This window comes from Geospiza fortis, unplaced genomic scaffold (genome assembly GCF_000277835.1).
Source record: "Geospiza fortis unplaced genomic scaffold, GeoFor_1.0 scaffold112, whole genome shotgun sequence".
Classification (NCBI taxonomy): Eukaryota; Metazoa; Chordata; class Aves; order Passeriformes; family Thraupidae; genus Geospiza; species Geospiza fortis.
The window spans coordinates 15,918,976-15,936,614 of record NW_005054298.1 but is presented as its reverse complement, the minus strand read 5'-3'; the positions used below and the strand labels follow the sequence as shown (position 1 = coordinate 15,936,614).

General features: G+C 39.3%; 1 protein-coding gene across 2 annotated transcripts in view; it reads left to right on the top strand.

Annotated features, from left to right (window-relative positions):
* Positions 1–17,639, top strand: part of FIGN (fidgetin, microtubule severing factor) — a 103,588-nt gene that overhangs the window by 82,224 nt on the left and 3,725 nt on the right. For both annotated transcript variants that reach the window (XM_031055989.1, XM_005415821.2), the window contains exon 2: positions 11,731–17,639. This exon is cut by the window's right edge and continues 3,725 nt beyond it. In XM_031055989.1, coding sequence (XP_030911849.1) covers positions 11,731–13,979 — 2,249 coding nt within the window. In that variant the 3' untranslated portion in view covers positions 13,980–17,639. The remainder of the gene's footprint in view (positions 1–11,730) is intronic.

Genomic DNA, 17,639 nt, shown 5'->3' with positions numbered 1-17,639 from the left:
GCTTACTACTGATATCATAGTTCAGTGAATATCTATTTGTTTATATACTTAATTCTTGATGCTAAGTGATACTAAGTTTAATTATATTAATGCTAAGCACTCTTTAAGTCATTCTTGGATGCTACTTACACATTATGGGTAAAAAGAGAAGTGTTAATAGAGAAAATAATTTAAGCTTATAATTGCTGAATACTTAGTAAGATTCTAATGTTCCTGTTGATAGTGTGTAGCATTTTTTATACTAAATCTATGTGGATGCGCTTTTCTAATATTATGTAATACAAAATTAGATGGAGACTTTTCGAACTTAAACCTTGTAATAAAGTATGCCTGGAGAAATGGCAGAAGGAGAATGCAGAGGGAAGGATGCAGGGCTGCTGAAGGCAGTTTGTTGGACTGGTGTCTCAGAATGTGGCTGAAGTCAGACACTGTCCTGTCAGTTTACAGCGAATTTTAGGAAGGCTCACATTCAATAAAGTTTGAATGCCACCTAATTAGACATAGGAAATTAGTCAGAAACCGAGCTAGTGCAGTGAATATCAGAACTCTCTATCAAGATCTTAATGAAATATTTTCTGTAATGAATTTTTATTAAACACACACCCCAAACACTGGTGAATAAAATGTAATTTATGTAATTAACACATTTTAATGTGGCACATTTATCTCCTTTGCAATAAATTTTAAACTTCAGTAGTTCTTCTGACTTCAAACCAGAGAAGTGACAGAAGAAATAAGCCCATGAACCTGGTGTCTAAATATCTTGTATGTCCCCAAAACCCCTTTTTGGCTCCTTTTCGTGATGTTACCTTTCTGCCTTGTTTTTGACATTCTTACAGTTAGCTGTTATGTATTGTATATATTTTGTGAGAAGACTTTCATCAGTGTGCATCATCAAACATCAAGTAAAATAGTGGGGAGGCGGGGGGAGTTGGGTTTTTTTTAGCAGCATGCAAACACAAGTGCTATTATTCTGCTATACAAATGTGTGCCTGTAGCGCGCTTTGAGATGCTAATCAGTGGAGCTTGACTTCTGTACCCTGAAGCAAATTTTAAAAGTATTTCATCATTAGGTGACTACATATGCAATAAGGCTATGGACAAAATTACAGAAAAATAACACAGATTATTGTTATTTAAGCTATCAATAGTACTCAGCTAGTTATTGATACAATCATTGCATGGTTTAGATTTTTGTTGTATCTTGAAAGCTGTTTACAGAAATGGCTAAATTTGTGTGATAGCTGCAAAGGAGTGTGATTTTTCATCAGCTGGGCTCTATAATTTCTTTTTGTTTTTAAAACCAGCACTTTTTTTCTTCTGCCCTCTTTTTCTGCTTGTGCACCCTCCCAGTGACACCCTGTATGTCTTTGGACATGGCTTAACTTCTGTTGCAGGATGAATTTTAATATTTTTTTTGAGAAAGGAGAACCAACATCTAGTATGACGAGTTAGTCTCTTTTCCTTACCACTCTCTCCAGGAATATGGAAAAAATATCAGCATACACAGAGTTCAATTTCTCAGCTGAGACATTCTCTCTCTGGTGCCTTGGTGCCTGTGTGTCTAAAATATATAAATAGAGAGAGAGAGAAGGAGAGAGAGAGATTTCTATATTTGTCTATAGAAAATTCCCTGTTCCTCCTTTCCCTGTCCCCCAGATAATTTGTCAAGCCAACTGAACAATCTATATAGTTCCTTTCAAATGCTCAGGAAATAATACAGTAAGTCCCAAACCAAGAGCATGCAAAAGATTGGCTATATTCCATTTTTCAGTAGCTGATTCGGATACATTTTATTGAGTGAGCAAGAAAGAATCTCTGGAATTTGTGGAATACAGTAATTGAAAGGTTTAAGTGGGGGAAAGATTTATCTCAGCTTAGTTTTTCTAGGATGTCAGTTCTTTGGTTGTGCTTCTGCTTTTAATCTTGTTTCTCTGCTTTGGGGGGAGCAGGAAGGAAAGGCAGGGTCAGCTGCTCGCACAGCCGAGCCGGGGAAGGAGCTGTGCCGGAGCTCTTTTTTCCCTAAGAGCGTGATTAGTGCAGTTCTGATGACTTAGCTTAGGTGTTCCCTACCCTGGGAAGGAAATCTCACCTTCCATGTGGTAACATCATCCCTTCCTACAACAACATGATCTCCCATGTTGTAATACAGACGTTGTTGTTTATTTGGGTTTTTAATGGAGACCCCAAATCAGTGTACAGGTTGATAATACAATCCTTGTGCACAGGATCTTCTCCTTGGAAAGGCAGTGTGTTCCAGCAGTAGCTGCTCTGATGCGTAGAGAGAGAAATGTGTGTGATGTGTGTCTGGTACGATAGGAAAAAGGGAGAGAGTGGATGAGCTCTGCTAAGAGCTCCCTGCTCTTAATCCTGGGCCATGTCAGGAGCATTCTAAAGCAGTTTATCTTCATACGTCGTCTTGTATATAAGAAACAACACTAAACCCACCAAAACTCATTTCATATGTAGCTTTCTCCACAGCCTTCAGATCAAAGTTATTTTCTTCAGGCTGGACTAAATTATACACAGGTCCCAGGAGTGAAGGACACTGAATTAATGCACTATGTCAACCAGTCCTGGTTATAGAATATTTTTACTGAAGTGTGAGACGCAACATCTCTTTACTATTTCATTAAAAATTAATGTGCAGATTGCCAAAAAGCATAAATAACATAAACAATTTTTGTGAAAGCTTTGTATACTGTGGACACATTAAGGATTTTTTTTTCCTTGAGTATCAGATTACTTCTATATATACATTTAATCAGTATTTGTTCTCATTTAGCTAATTAGCAGAAGTACTCTAATCTGAGTAAAGCAACTGTTCTTACCTATCCTACAAGGGTAGGTTTTGAAATAAGTGCTTTAAAAGGAAAGCAGTATTCCTGATTCCAAGCTGGAGCATTGTGCTACTGGCCCATATAAATTTGCTTTTTCACTTATGTTAGTTGAATGTAATGGGTCAGCCCTGATTACAATTATTTCAAACTTATTGAAATCGAACTTTACTTTCATGTTTGTGAAACAAATAGAGCTGACTAGATGAATCTCTGGAATTAGCCTTTTGTTGCTATACATAAAGCTGTGAAATACATACCTATTTTTTTTTAGATATGATGAGTGAAAAATATACTAAAATTATATTATCGTGGAGTTTATACAGAGTGCTGCTGCTGTTAATTGAAGGGAAATATATTTTAAATTACTCTTGCATTCTAAGTTGGTCTTATGTTTTAAAACGAGGTGATTTTCTAACATTTTGGTACAATATGATATAAAAATAATTCAGCATCAGTTAAATCTGTATTTATTGTGCGCCTACTTTGTTCAAATAACGTATGTCCCTGTATAGCAGTTTTAACCCCATTTATCCTCATGCACAAGTGCTCACCTGTTATTTACTCACATAAGAGAAGGTCGATACTGCAGAACAAGGGGAGTGCTCTGTTGTGACATAAAACATACATATTCATTAGCTCTGCTGTCCCTTTGGACACTGTGGTATGTCCTGATGATCTTCATTTGGCAAAAGGAAGTGAGCTTAAGAAGGAAATTGTCTTAATGGATTTACGATACATGAGAAAAGGGTTTTAAAAAAGCTTTATTAATGGCAAGGAACCAAAGCAGTAATTCTAAGGGTGAATGAAAGAGTAAAAGGAAATTATTTGCTAAAACATGATTAGCAACAGAAATGGAAAAATAACAGAATCCAATATTTGAAAATTAGAATTTTCAGATATTAGAGGGGTTTTTTTTCCTAGAAGCTTTTAGGTCAAGATCCGAATGTTCCATGACAGGCTCCCTAGTGCTGAAAATTTATTCCTTTTGCCTCTCACTTACTTGCTAAAAAACAAGTTCAGGGTTTTGTGTTTCACCTGCTTCAGCTGATTACGTGAGAAACACAATAAAGCATGAAGGTATTTTGTCTGCTCTGCTTTTAAGGATTTGTGTTATGCTCTTTCAAGGTAAATGTACCTCAAACTCCACTTCTTGAAGAAAAACCAAATAAAAGGCTACTTCTGCTATTTTGCTGCCTAAAAAGAGAGTATGCATTTTTCTGCACTTCTAAAAGCTGCCGTTGGGTTTATTTGAGCCTTGACATAAGCACTTCAGTAGGAGCACAATCACAATCCAAGTCTGAAATATTTTGCATTTTCAAATATGCATAAATACTTGTGTCAAGTGACCAAACTCTATATTCATTCATTATTATATTTTATCATGTGAATATTCTAATTCTCAGAATTAGCATACTAGTTATCCTAAGTCAGTTATGTTGATTTTCGTGTTTATATGGGCATAAATTGCAGATTATGTCGTGTATTAAATCTTTTAAAAATACATTATGGCTAGAAGTATCTGTTCAATTGACTGCAAAAAGTATTTTTTTTTCATGTAAGTTATGCTTACATTTGTTTACAGCTATTGTTTTTCTGAGTATTCTCTCAGAAATTATAATTAACTTATTCATTTGGCACTAACAAAGCATGCTAGGTCCTTTAAAGGCATGGTACTGTTCAGAGCTACTTGACAAAAACAGCTTAAAAATGTAAATCCTAGCAAGACGAAGCATCATAACAGAGTAAAAGAAAATTCAATTATGTTTTCGTTAGGGTGTTTTCTAGTTGGTTTAGAAAAGTGTTATGAACAAATTAGTATGGTGAGGGCAAACTGACATAATAAAATGTTTCAAAAATAAACTGCATTTAATCACAAATATGACCAATCCTCTACATAGATGGATTCCAAGCCACGTGCATAAATGGTTTTACGTTTGGTACACAGTGATCAGGCATCAGTGTGATTACACAGCAAGGATGTTTTTGTGTCAGGAACTGCTGCTGCAGAGAAACCAGCACCTCTGAGGTAGGCAGAGGACTGGGAGGTCCCGGGGGTGCCCCAGGAATAGCTCCAGTCCCCATCAGCCGCATCTGCGGCTGCTGCAAGGCTGGCCTCCGGATCCAGCCTGCTTCTGCTGGCAAAATATGCCAGTGTCATCTCTGGACATAGTTTCCCTTTGCTTGCTTGACTATTACTTCTCCTTATTTCTGTTTTTCAGGCCTTTGAAGCTAATGGATCTTCTAAAGGCTGTGTAGCCAGAAATGTCTTTGTGACTATCAAAGGCTGCTTTATGTAAATGGCAGGGAGGGGGCTTGTGGGAAGAGAACTCATTTGCTGTAGATGTATTGCAATTTGCTGTTGTAAGGTGTGAAAGTGTGGTTTTAAAAGAATAATCATTTGACAGTATTAAAGTTAGATAATTGGGGTGTATCAGTTTGGAATTAGTTTTTAATTTTGTAATTTCTTTTTTAACCATTCCAGTCTCACATAAAATATGTTGCATTTTTCTTACTGCTTTCATCTTTAAGTGCTGTTGACATATATGTGATCCTCAATATTACTCGTGATTTAAGTGTTTTGTTTTAAAGATTGAAATGCTTTCACTATCCTTGCTAGATGGAAATCATGCTATAAATACCCTGCCAACAGCATGCTCCCACTGATGTGTAGGGCTTGCATATATAATAAGAGGAAGAACAGACCCCTACTAAGAAAATGCTGAGAGCATTTTCCAGGCCTGTTTTTGTGAGTTTGTGGCTGCCACTTACTGAAAAAAGCTTACAAAGTTGGGATTGTACAGCTGGGCATCTCAGTTGGAGGCTCATCCTCCCAGCGAGTCCTTTGACGTCAAAGGAGTTCCTCATGGACTAGAGCAGAGGTCTTCACTGAGTAATTAGAAAATAAATGTGGGAATCATTTTCTTTCCTTTTTTTTTTCCCTGCAAAACATAATTAAGCTCAATCCACTCTTCAAAATCCCTCCTGTTTCCAATTAAGAGAGATCAGTTGCTCTATCTTCAAACAGCTGAAATTACGCTTATTAATAAAAAATTGAGTGTAAAAGAATTGTTTTATCTTGAATTAATTTTTATTATTATGGGACATATGACAGTATACAGTCTTATAAAATATTATCAGATTTCGTACAAATCGGGGGAGCTGTGTGTCCTACATCTTGAACAGCGGTTACAGCATGACTCATTTATTCAGCTCTGCCTCATACTTGAGAAGGACTTTAAAATGTGACTTTAGGGCCTAATCCTCAAGGTACTAACACCTTCAGCCCACACTGGAGTAAGGGGTCTGAGGCGTACTGATACATTCCTAATCAAACAGGTATTCAAGTCAGTGGCTCTTTTGGCAGAGCCAATCTCCTTGTGTCCACAAGAAGCAAACCCTTGGCTAAAATCATTATGATCTGTGGTGTAAATACTCAGTCTCTTGAATAACTGGGGACAGGGCAGAGGGTAGTAGTTCAGTGGGCAGGGACAGTTTTTGGGGTCCTAGGCTAAATGTGTAAACAATTCAAAGTGATCACATGCACTTTCAAGTCTAGAGGGAAAATGGTTGGTGGTTCTTGGAGCTGTGGTTCTGGAGTTGTTTCCTACCTTGCAGCAGTGTGCTCCTAGCTGCCTGCTATGGGCACTTGGCAGAAGCACCCATTTGCTTTCACCCCTGGCGCAGTGCAGCCCTTTTCAACAGTGCATTAGGCAGTTGCTCAGATCATGTTTAACAACAGGCCTGAAGTTAAGAACCTGCTTGACTCCTGATGCTTGCAAAGGAAGCTTCAGATTTGTGCTAGGTAGGACCTATGCACTGCAGGGGTGAATGGGGCAGGAAAAGAGAGACCACAAGAAGAGAAGAATTATTTTCTTTTGCCTCAGGTATGTTGAAGGAACAGTTGAAGGCCCCTGATCCAAACTGAAACTTTGGTAGCTGATTGGGAAGGTTGGTGTACTGCCTTGCTCCTAGTGCCTTGTGCACAGCAGCTCTGGGACATTTAGGTTTTTTTCACCAACATCTGTAGAAGTGCAGTGCAGTCTCATCCAGTATCTTCAGAAACCCACAGCTGCATATGATTTAATTTTAGTTTGATTATGTTATTAGAGGTGTGAATAGATGAGAAGTTTACTAAAGTCCCAGTATCCTTTCTCTAAAGCACATTGTTGCTAGGCAAGTTGGTGAGTTGGGACACTGTACATCCTTTGTGGTGGTATTACCCAGTGTGGTCCTATTTCTGGACCATGTTTCCATGCCTATTTTCAACAGAAACCCTTGTATTTAAATTGAAAGCAAAGGCTAGTTATTTATCTTTTTTGACAGATATTATCCTGTATGGGGATGAGAAGTTTTGACCTGGTGCTGAGGGCACCAGCACTGGGGGTTCTTTGTATGCACAAAGTCATCTCAGCTCCCAGCAGGATCAGGCCCTCTTGGACAGTGAGGATGTGTAGGATGTTGCTTGTTCCTTTTTATGTTCGGATTGCAATGTTAGTTTTTCATAACTCTGGAATTTTTTTTTTCCTTTTTGTTTGGTTTTTTTCTTTGTTTATTTTTAATTTGAATTCATATAACTGAATATTTAAGTGGCTTTTGGCCATATGGAATGATTATATGTGCAACTGATGAAGTATTGTGTATTAGATTTTCCATTTTCAGGCTAAGTGCACAATATTAGAAGGGGAAATATGGTTGAACACTTACTTTGAAGTAATTCCATAATGAAATTGTTGACTATAATTACTTTAAATGTAATCTGGATAGATCCAACTGTAAGAATTATGGAACAGGAATGTATAGCAAGGCTGTCAGGACAAGGAAAAATAGATGCTGCTAAAATAGCTTACACTGCCTATCTATATAATGTATTAAATTTATCTTAAAAGCAATTCTCTGGTAAGTACATAACTGTACTTAAAGAACATAGCCCTTTCCTTTTGCCTTTTACAGCCCATACTAGCACACTTTACACAGTTCAAAAATGTCGATAGTTCAGAGGATTCCTAAGTTAGCAAAGTGGGATTTTTTAATGCATTCAGCCTTGCGTTGCTTCTGGATTTTCAGAAAGTTATTAACCAAATACACCATCTGCAAGACTGTGGTTTATATCAGAGTTTAAATTACACTAAATAAAAAAATGCAACCTCTAAATGTGCCCTGATTCACCTGATTTTAGATGTTTACATCAGCATTTGGATTCCTAACAAAAAAAAATGCAGAAAGATGTATCAGCTCAAACAAAAAGCAGTTCATAAAATACGATTTGAAATATGGAGAGGAAGTGGCTACAAACATTAAGCAATTTGGGGCTGAGGGTGGGCAGAAGAAAGGGGAATGTTTGCATAGTTAAAAATTACAACAGCTACTGCTGCTTCTTTTTTTCTCCCAAATCACACATTTGACTTTCATCAAACAATTTGTGAACTATTATCAAATAGAGTCAAACCTAGCAAAAGTTTTCTGCTTTTTCAATTAATATCAAATTGAGGAAATGGCTCTTTGTGCCCCCCAGTCCAGACCATTCCAGCAGACTTCATGTAAATTCAGATTTCTTCACTGCTTACTAATGCAAAAAATATGCTTATGGTTAACTATTAACCTATGCTTCCAAATAACACTAATGATTGCGATGTGCTGGAATAAATGCTCATGTTTCATGGGATGAGAACAGTCCTGTTCTCTTAATCTTATCCAATCAAAGCCTAATCCTGCCTTTACAGCCTTTGTTAAATGCACTGGTATTTAATATGCATCAATAAATAAACTTTCAATTATTGTTCAGTGAGCATATCCAAAGATAGCATGACAGTGTGAAACTACTGGTCTATCTAGCAATTATTCTAAATAAAGAATGCCAATGATGTGATTTTTCCCTCCTCTTATAATAGATAATTTAGATTTTCTGACATTCTTTTGCTGCCTCATAATAAGAAAAATAAATTAATCTAGACAAATAAAATTCAAAGAATTGAATTTTTGCACGATCGAAATATATCTCCCCACTGTGACTATAAATTTAATTATTTTAGTTTAAAAATGCATGATCCATTCTAAATAAAAAAGACCAACTGATGAAATTTTTAAAGTATTTGTGAAAGGTATTTTGAAAAGCTTACAGAGTAGGTAGTGTGTGATGGTGTTGAGCTCTCACCCAGTGCATTCTTTTATTTCTTTATATTGAATAGGCTTTATTATAGAAACAGTTAAAAACAATATGCCAAAAGCATATTCATAAACTACAAATAGTACAAATAGAGCCCTGTCAAGTTCTTTGCTCCATCCATGTCTATTTTGCCTTCTTTTTCCAAAGTTTCACTGCTGCTTTAGTGCTTTCTTTGCAAATAGTCTTTCCCATGGCATCTGTTCATTAGTATCTAGTGAAACATCAACCTACTCAAGTTTTTCTGCATCTTTGTAACAGAAGCTTTCAGTGTTTTGGTAACCTTATAAGCAAAACATTGCAGAACACAGATAGGTTTTGCTTGTTTGTTGATTTTGTTTGACTTTTTTTTTTTTAATAGGGCAGTGAACTTGCCTGCTGTCATGCAGTTCTACATTACAGGAACATTAATAATTTTGGCTTTTAAAAAAGCTTGTGGTATTTCTCATGACATTAGAATAATTTCAGATACTGATTACTGGCAATTACTGGCCCTTGATGATTTAGTTTTCATATTTCCATCAGATTTTAACAAAGTGTGATTTCTGGAAACTTCTGATAGTTTCTCATTAAAATTGCATTTTTTAAATGCAGTTATTTAAACACATGATTTCTATAATTTCTCCCAATTTCGTTATATACTTACTCCCTCTGAAAGGTAACAGTTGAAACATCAGAAACAATTAGCAAAAATTATTATATTAATACTAAATGATAGAAATAAATCTGACGAAACCTCAGTCTCAAAGCTGCATTTGTCAAAAGCACTTCTCTGAATTAACTTTTCTAGGATAACTGTATAACTGTTAACAGACATTTTTATCAAGTTGTCAAAGTGTTTGAAAAATGAGAGAGAAAGAGAATGCTCAGGAATAAAAAAGTCCACAAGTAATCAATGGCATGCTCAGGGGGAGTGAGATTTACTAGTTGGACTAGTTGTGCTAATAAAATATAAGGCTCAATTAAAGGTACTTTTCCATTTTCAGACTAAGTTTAAATGATTTGGTGATTTGCAAATACATGAATCCAAAAAAGAAAAAAGAGAATCCAAATGCAAATGAGTGCAATCACAATAAAATATAATTGCAAATGAATCTGTTGCTTTATTCATTTATTGTGTAATTACTGCAATCCTTCCCACCTTGTTTTCAGTATTTCTTAATCATTAAGTCGGAAGCATGACAGCAGTGCCAGCCCTGGCATGATTCTCTTTGACTAAAACCTTGTAAATTAACACAATTAGCACAGCATCATCCTGCTAATTAACTTCCAGTGTCTAGTGCAGTGGTTTTGCAAACAAGGAAGAGGGAGTCAGAAGGGAATAAACATGCCATTCTGTTACCAAACTGTATGCTGTGTTAGGTTTAGCTCAGCGAGGCTAAGCTGGCCATGTCAGATGCCAGAGTCAGGCAATGAAGAGCTAAAGGGGTTGGGGAGAGAAACAGGAGGGGGTAGAAGCTGTCAAAATAGACTGCAGTAATTCAGAGGGGAGCTAGTGCCACAGATGCTTCATTTTGACTGGGCCTCCTCCTTATCAGGGAATCTGTGCCAGAGGGCACAAGACTGTTTGCAAAAATCACTTTTGGTAATACGAGAGAGATTAAGGAGTTCTATTTGATACAGCTGTACAAAACCCAACAATGTGTCTACCATGCATAGGTACAAGTTGGAGAGGGTTATCTTAATGCTTGTAAATTGCTCTTACCTATTGCAGTGGGTTACAAAGAGGAGGGGTAATTCACATCACATTATTAAAAGATTAATTTCTTCAAAATGACATTTTCTCCTTTTTTTTTTTTTATTATAGGTTTGGTTTTGGCTTTGTATCGTTTCGGGGATTTTTTATAGCTAGCTGTGGAAGCCACAGAACTTTTAGGGACTTAGCTTCATTTCTTTTTCTTTTTCTTCATCCTTTTTTTTTCCCTTCTTTTTTTTCTTTAACCCTCTTTCTTTGTACCCTGGAGGCTGTGAAGCAGAGGGGGGGAAGAGAAAGCAAGCAAGGAGACCGACAGACAAGTCATGCTTGTTTTTTTTTTCCAGACCCTCAACAACAGAACTGAGAGGCAGAAAGGAGCCAGTTGTAATTCATACCGAGTTGTAGGCTTTGTGTGATGAAAGCGACAGAGCGCTGCCTGGGAGATTGCTTTGCTGCACTCCACGAAGCAGATTTGAAACTGTCGTGGACCACTTTAGATGAGAGTTGGATTATGGAATGACCTGCTATGTCTGTGTCATATTGTTCTGCGCAGGGTGCATTATACTCTGCTAACTAGGTGTTCAGTACCAAATAAGAGAGGTATCCTAGATGTGATCTGTCAGCTGTGTCTTATATTTTTATATTGGTTAAAATATAAAACTGAAACGGGGATGAAAGAGGACAGAGCAGTTGGATGCCTTGTATATTTACAGTAAATTTCCACTCTGAGTGTTTAAAATATGCTGAGTTTTGTTTAATTACTTTGAGAGCTATAGCATTACCTATATTTTTTAAACAAAAAGTTGCCCCCCTACTGAATTGACAAAAAATTTGTCTATGTGCGTGTGTGCTTGTAACAAACCAACCATACCACTTCTTAAGGGCATTATCTTTTCTTTCCTTAAGGACTTGTTCTGTTAGGTACAGTGTTTCAGAGAGCTGAAGAAGTTCACAGACTGTATGTTTGAGAACTCATTTAAAAACATAAGGAAAAAGCTGAGGTCACTGTTAACTGTTGTTTCCTACTGCCCTAGGCTTGAAGATGCAGTGGACGCCGGAGCATGCCCAGTGGCCAGAACAGCACTTCGATATCACTTCAACCACCCGGTCCCCAGCCCACAAGGTGGAAGCTTACCGGGGGCACCTGCAGCGCACGTACCAGTATGCCTGGGCCAACGACGACATCTCGGCTCTGACCGCTTCCAACCTTCTGAAAAAGTATGCAGAAAAATATTCCGGGATTTTGGAAGGCCCAGCCGAGCGACCCATCCTCAGCAATTACTCTGAAGCTCCCTCAGGGCTGGTGAATGGTCGGAAGAATGAAAGTGAGCCTTGGCAGCCATCCTTGAACTCGGAGAGCGTGTATCCCATGAACTGTGTCCCAGATGTCATCACCGCCAGCAAAGCTGGGGTAAGTGCAGCCCTCCCTCCCGCAGATGTCTCAGCCAGCATCGGGAGCTCTCCTGGGGTGGCCAGTAACCTGGCTGAACCCAGTTACTCCAGCAGCACCTGTGGAAGTCACACCGTTCCCAGTCTTCATTCAGGGCTCCCATCTCAGGAATATGCCACAGGATACAATGGCTCATATTTGCATACCAGTTACAGCGGCCAGCCAGCACCTGCACTTCCATCCCCTCATCCATCCCCCTTGCACAGCTCGGGACTTTTACAGCCCCCACCACCGCCACCACCACCAGCCCTCGTCCCTGGCTACAACGGGACCTCCAATCTCTCCAGTTACAGCTACCCTTCCGCCAGTTATCCTCCTCAAACTGCTGTTGGCCCTGGGTACAGCCCTGGGGGTGCCCCACCACCCTCGGCTTACCTGCCTTCAGGAATCCCTGCTCCAACCCCTCTGCCCCCAACCACTGTCCCCAGCTACTCCTACCAGGGCCACGGTCTGACGCCAATCGCACCGTCTGCCCTGACAAACAGTTCAGCCAGCTCTCTCAAAAGGAAAGCTTTCTACATGGCAGGGCAAGGAGAAATGGACTCCAGTTATGGAAATTACAGCTATGGCCAACAGAGATCTACACAGAGTCCAATGTATCGAATGCCAGACAACAGCATTTCAAATGCAAACAGAGGGAATGGTTTTGACAGAAGTGCTGAAACATCATCCTTAGCATTTAAGCCAACGAAGCAGCTAATGTCCTCTGAACAGCAAAGGAAATTCAGTAGCCAGTCCAGTAGGGCTCTAACACCCCCATCCTATAGTACTGCTAAAAACTCACTGGGTTCGAGATCAAGTGACTCATTTGGGAAGTATAGCTCCCCAGTAATGAATGAGCACGGTGATGAGCACAGGCAGCTCCTCCCTCACCCAATGCAAGGCCCGGGACTTCGTGCAGCTACCTCATCCAACCACTCTGTGGACGAGCAACTGAAGAATACTGACACACACCTCATTGACCTTGTTACCAATGAGATTATCAGCCAAGGACCTCCCGTGGACTGGAGCGACATTGCTGGCCTAGATCTAGTAAAGGCCGTCATTAAGGAGGAGGTTTTATGGCCAGTATTGAGGTCAGATGCATTCAATGGACTGACTGCTCTACCTCGGAGCATCCTTTTATTTGGACCTCGGGGAACAGGCAAAACATTAATGGGCAGATGTATAGCTAGTCAGCTGGGGGCCACGTTTTTCAAAATCACTGGCTCTGGCCTTGTCACAAAGTGGTTAGGGGAAGGAGAAAAAATTGTCCATGCCTCCTTCCTCGTGGCAAGGTGTCGCCAACCCTCGGTGATTTTTGTTAGTGACATTGACATGCTCCTTTCCTCTCAAGTGAGTGAAGAACATAGTCCAGTAAGTCGGATGAGAACCGAGTTCCTTATGCAGCTGGACACTGTACTGACTTCTGCTGAGGACCAAATAGTAGTAATTTGCGCCACGAGTAAACCGGAAGAAATTGATGAATCTCTTCGAAGGTACTTCATGAAACGACTTTTAATCCCACTTCCTGACAGCACAGCGAGACACCAGATAATAGTACAACTGCTCTCACAGCACAATTACTGTCTCAATGACAAGGAGGTTGCACTGCTTGTCCAGCGCACAGAAGGCTTTTCTGGACTAGATGTGGCTCACTTGTGTCAGGAAGCCGTGGTGGGCCCACTCCATGCCATGCCAGCCACAGACCTTTCAGCCATTATGCCCAGCCAGTTGAGGCCAGTTACATATCAAGACTTTGAAAATGCTTTCTGCAAGATACAGCCTAGCATATCTCAAAAAGAGCTTGATACATACGTTGAATGGAACAAAATGTTTGGTTGCAGTCAGTGATGCTACTTAAAAAAAAAGTAATGAATGTTGGCACACACAGAATCTGCTACATAGGGGTAGAGAACCCTTTTCAGTAGTGTTAAAATTGCAAAGGGTACTGGGAAGACTACGATTTACCTTGCCTCTAAAGAGCCAGGGTATACTTGAAGGAAAAGTGCATCAAACAAGAGCTGCTGATCTGAAAAAGCCACACATGACAGAAAGCGCATGTTGATGCTCAGTTCTGTTCAAGCTAGACAATACTCACCAAGGAGCAAGGTGCAAGTGGGTTGATTTCAGAAGGACATGAACCCTGTGTGTTGATTCCATTCTGCTGTTCTTGAGATTTAGTTGCTGTCAAGTGCCTGAAGTGGTGCTTTATTTTTTGTTTGCCTCACAATTACATTGGTGGCATGTGCTAATATAAAGAGCTTTAACTTCAAACATTATTGGACTAAAGAGATGAACGGTTGTGTTGCGACAGAGAGCCAGATTTTTGCTATTCTAAGAGCAACAGTATTCCTCAATCCTGTCTGTTCTGTGGTGTTAAACTAAGAACAGGTAAAACAGGGTAATGATAATCTGGACCTTAATTTCTGCAGTTCATTTCTTTTAATGTTCTGTCTGCAAAAACTCAGGAAAGTGATTGTGATTTGTACAGTACCTCAAAGGAATGTGTTGAAAGCACTATGTACTGCTGAGAGTTATAGGCTAGGCTTCAATGTTACTTTATATTAAATATGTATGTTTACCTCAACAATTGGAATATGGCAAGGAAAATTACTTTGAATGTATCCAGGAAAAAACTAAAGCGTGATATGACTGAAGCTTTACAGTTTTTAAAAATAGAAACAGAAGCGTTTCCCAGTGTTCAGGAATGGTTCTTTTGCCAATTTCTCACATCAAACCAGAGCAGAATGATTTTTCTTGTTGGTAAACTGTAAGAGTTTTCAGCATATTGCTCCTTGATAATAAGGTGATACAGTCTTTAGAAGGTGCATAGATGAATGAAAGAGCCACTTAATTGGTTTATGTTAGCATCTGAAACAGTCAAACGTAAGATTTGGTAGGATTCCGAGAGGCAAATTACCTTAAGCTGTGACAGCTGGCCCTTGTTGCATGGCTCCAGTCATAGTTTTGAGGCTATTTTGGTGAAGCTGTAGGGAGTGGAATCAGTGTAGGTTGCTGGCAGAGCTATGGGTTGCAGAGCTGTTTATAGCAGTGCAGTGGACTGTGACCAAACAAACAGTACAAATAACAAAGCAAAACTGAACCCTCAAAGTACATTTACTTCCCTTCCCAAACTGTAAAGTTGAGTTTTTGTTGTGTGTGTATGGCTTCATTGTCCTTAATGCAATTCATTTAGCATCCATTAGAAATCTTTCAGGCTGGAGTGTGCCCACCATTATTTCTACCTCAGTTTTGTTACGTTTCTCTTGGAAAGCAAAGTAAGGAATAGGGCAAAAACCACCATCAACACAAGTCAGATTACATTAGGAATGCAAACCTGCTAAACAAGTTTCACAGAGCTGCTGTTTTTTCCCCTGAAGTCAAGTTTTTCTCTGTGTTAGTGCTCTTTCCCCCTTCCTTTTTCCTCCCCCAAATACACATATTCTGGTGTCTTCCTTCTGGAAAGACTAGCTGGCAAGTGTGGCATTTTGCTCAGTTCTCTCCCACCCCAGCCCCCCTTTCTTTTTATCCTTTAATGCTTTCTGTGCAACTCTTTTGGTGACAGCTGACTGATGTTGGGTAATATCTCTGAGCAAGAGCAGTGTGTGTTGCAGCTGCCCAAAGCCTCTGCCATCACATGAACAAAACAGCCTTGCTTTTTTGAATGTATTTTTTGTTTGTTTACTTTTAGGAAACAGTAACGGAACTGTTGCAAAGCACTGGCATTTAATGTTTCTCTTAAGTAATGTATGTCAAGACCATTAAATAAATGCACTGAAAAGCCCCAAGAAGAGAGATACCAATCTGTTACTAGGTCATGTTTGTCTTCTCAAAAATTGTACAGACCTTGTCCGTTCTGTTAAATCAATGGAGACGTTTAGCGTTCAGAAAGCTAATGAGGGATTTTGTGATATTGCTGGAAATTTATGACTCTTGATTATTACTTTTCTTTATTTTTCTTTTAATATATATATATATATATATATTTAGATAAAACATGCAAAAAACAGAGCAAATAAACCAAAATCTAATTTAAGATGGATTCCTGGCAAACATTTTGTCTATCTAAAACGTTATGTTTTAAGCATAAAAGTACCATTTTTAAAACAGTGCCTTTCATTAAGGATACAGAAAGTAAGACTTAAGTACATCACCTGCTTTTCTTCTTTTTTTTTTTTTTTCTTTTCAACAGCAATTACAGTCTATGATCCTTGTTATGACCGTCTTTCTGCTTCCCCAAACCTCCACAGACTGCTTCTTCACCCCGGTCATTCCACCATCCTCATATTTGGGAGATGCTGATGTCCCCAGTAGCTCTAGGTTCACACTGATCACACTGGCAAGTACACTCTTGCAGATTGCTGACCCAGTTTCTGTCTTAGACATTGCCTTTCATATCTGCTTTTGAGCTGCGCTCATTTAAAAGGCTCAGATAAGTTTTGATAAACTCTTTCTCCCAACTATACTCCTAACAGATTTTTTTTGCAGCTTGTAAAATGAAAACTACGCACAGTGTTTTTTTCCTGCTCTTTTTATCCTGTAGCAAAACCAAAAGCAAACAAAATTATAGACAGTCCCTTTGGCTTCCAGCTTTAAGTCATTCTCTTTGAAAAGTCACTCTGGGAAATGGATTTTTCAAATGTTAACCAAAGTGAGAAGCAGGCAGAAACTGAAATGGTGTGAAAGATGCAGGTTCCACACACACATGCTCACATTGTCCAGGTCTCAATTCAGCTTTGGGGCAGCAGAAGTGCAAAACTTCACCCTATCAGAGCTGCTGTGAAGGGAGGAAAACAGAGCCAGATTGTTACCCAAATCTTTCCTTATCAGCAGCTGTCCTTGGTATAGTTTTGGGAGGGTGTCTGTTGAATTTGGTGAGAGCTTGGCCAGGAGCTGCTAACAGGAGGTACCTCAACCCTTCTTCAAGCTTGGTTTCTGTCCAGTCCTTTGATGGAATTCCGGCCGGAGCTGGCTAAATCCCCTGCTGTGTCCTCTCCTTCTTACTGCTTTCCTTCCTTCTCCCCCACATTCAGCCCCTGTTTTGTCCCTAGTGAGCAGGTTTTGGCAGGCTGCTGGTCCTTCACCCTCCTCAGCAGCCCTCTAGTCAAAGAGCGTCCAGGAGGCTGAGGCACAATCCTGAACTTGAGCGGGCTCCAAAGGGTAGGATTGGTTTTGAAAAGAGAGACAAAATATGATTTAATGGTGTTTTCAGGATGAAATATTTGCTGTCTTAGACATTTCCATGGTAGAAAACGGTTTGTTGTCCTTTACAATTGGACAAAGCTGGAGGCCCCTGCCATAGAAATGTCCGATTGGTTGCCTGGGTCTTCCTGCCGCTGGCACAACCCTGAATTTTAAGGAACCTGAAATGGTTAAAAAGCATCTGCTGTGTCAGGCTATCACTGCAGATGCTTTACGTCATGTTTTTATGTGTGGGTTCTATTCTGCATCAGCTCCTTTTCTTCCTTTTTACCCTCAGTAACAATTCCTATAGCAACAAAAATAGAATAA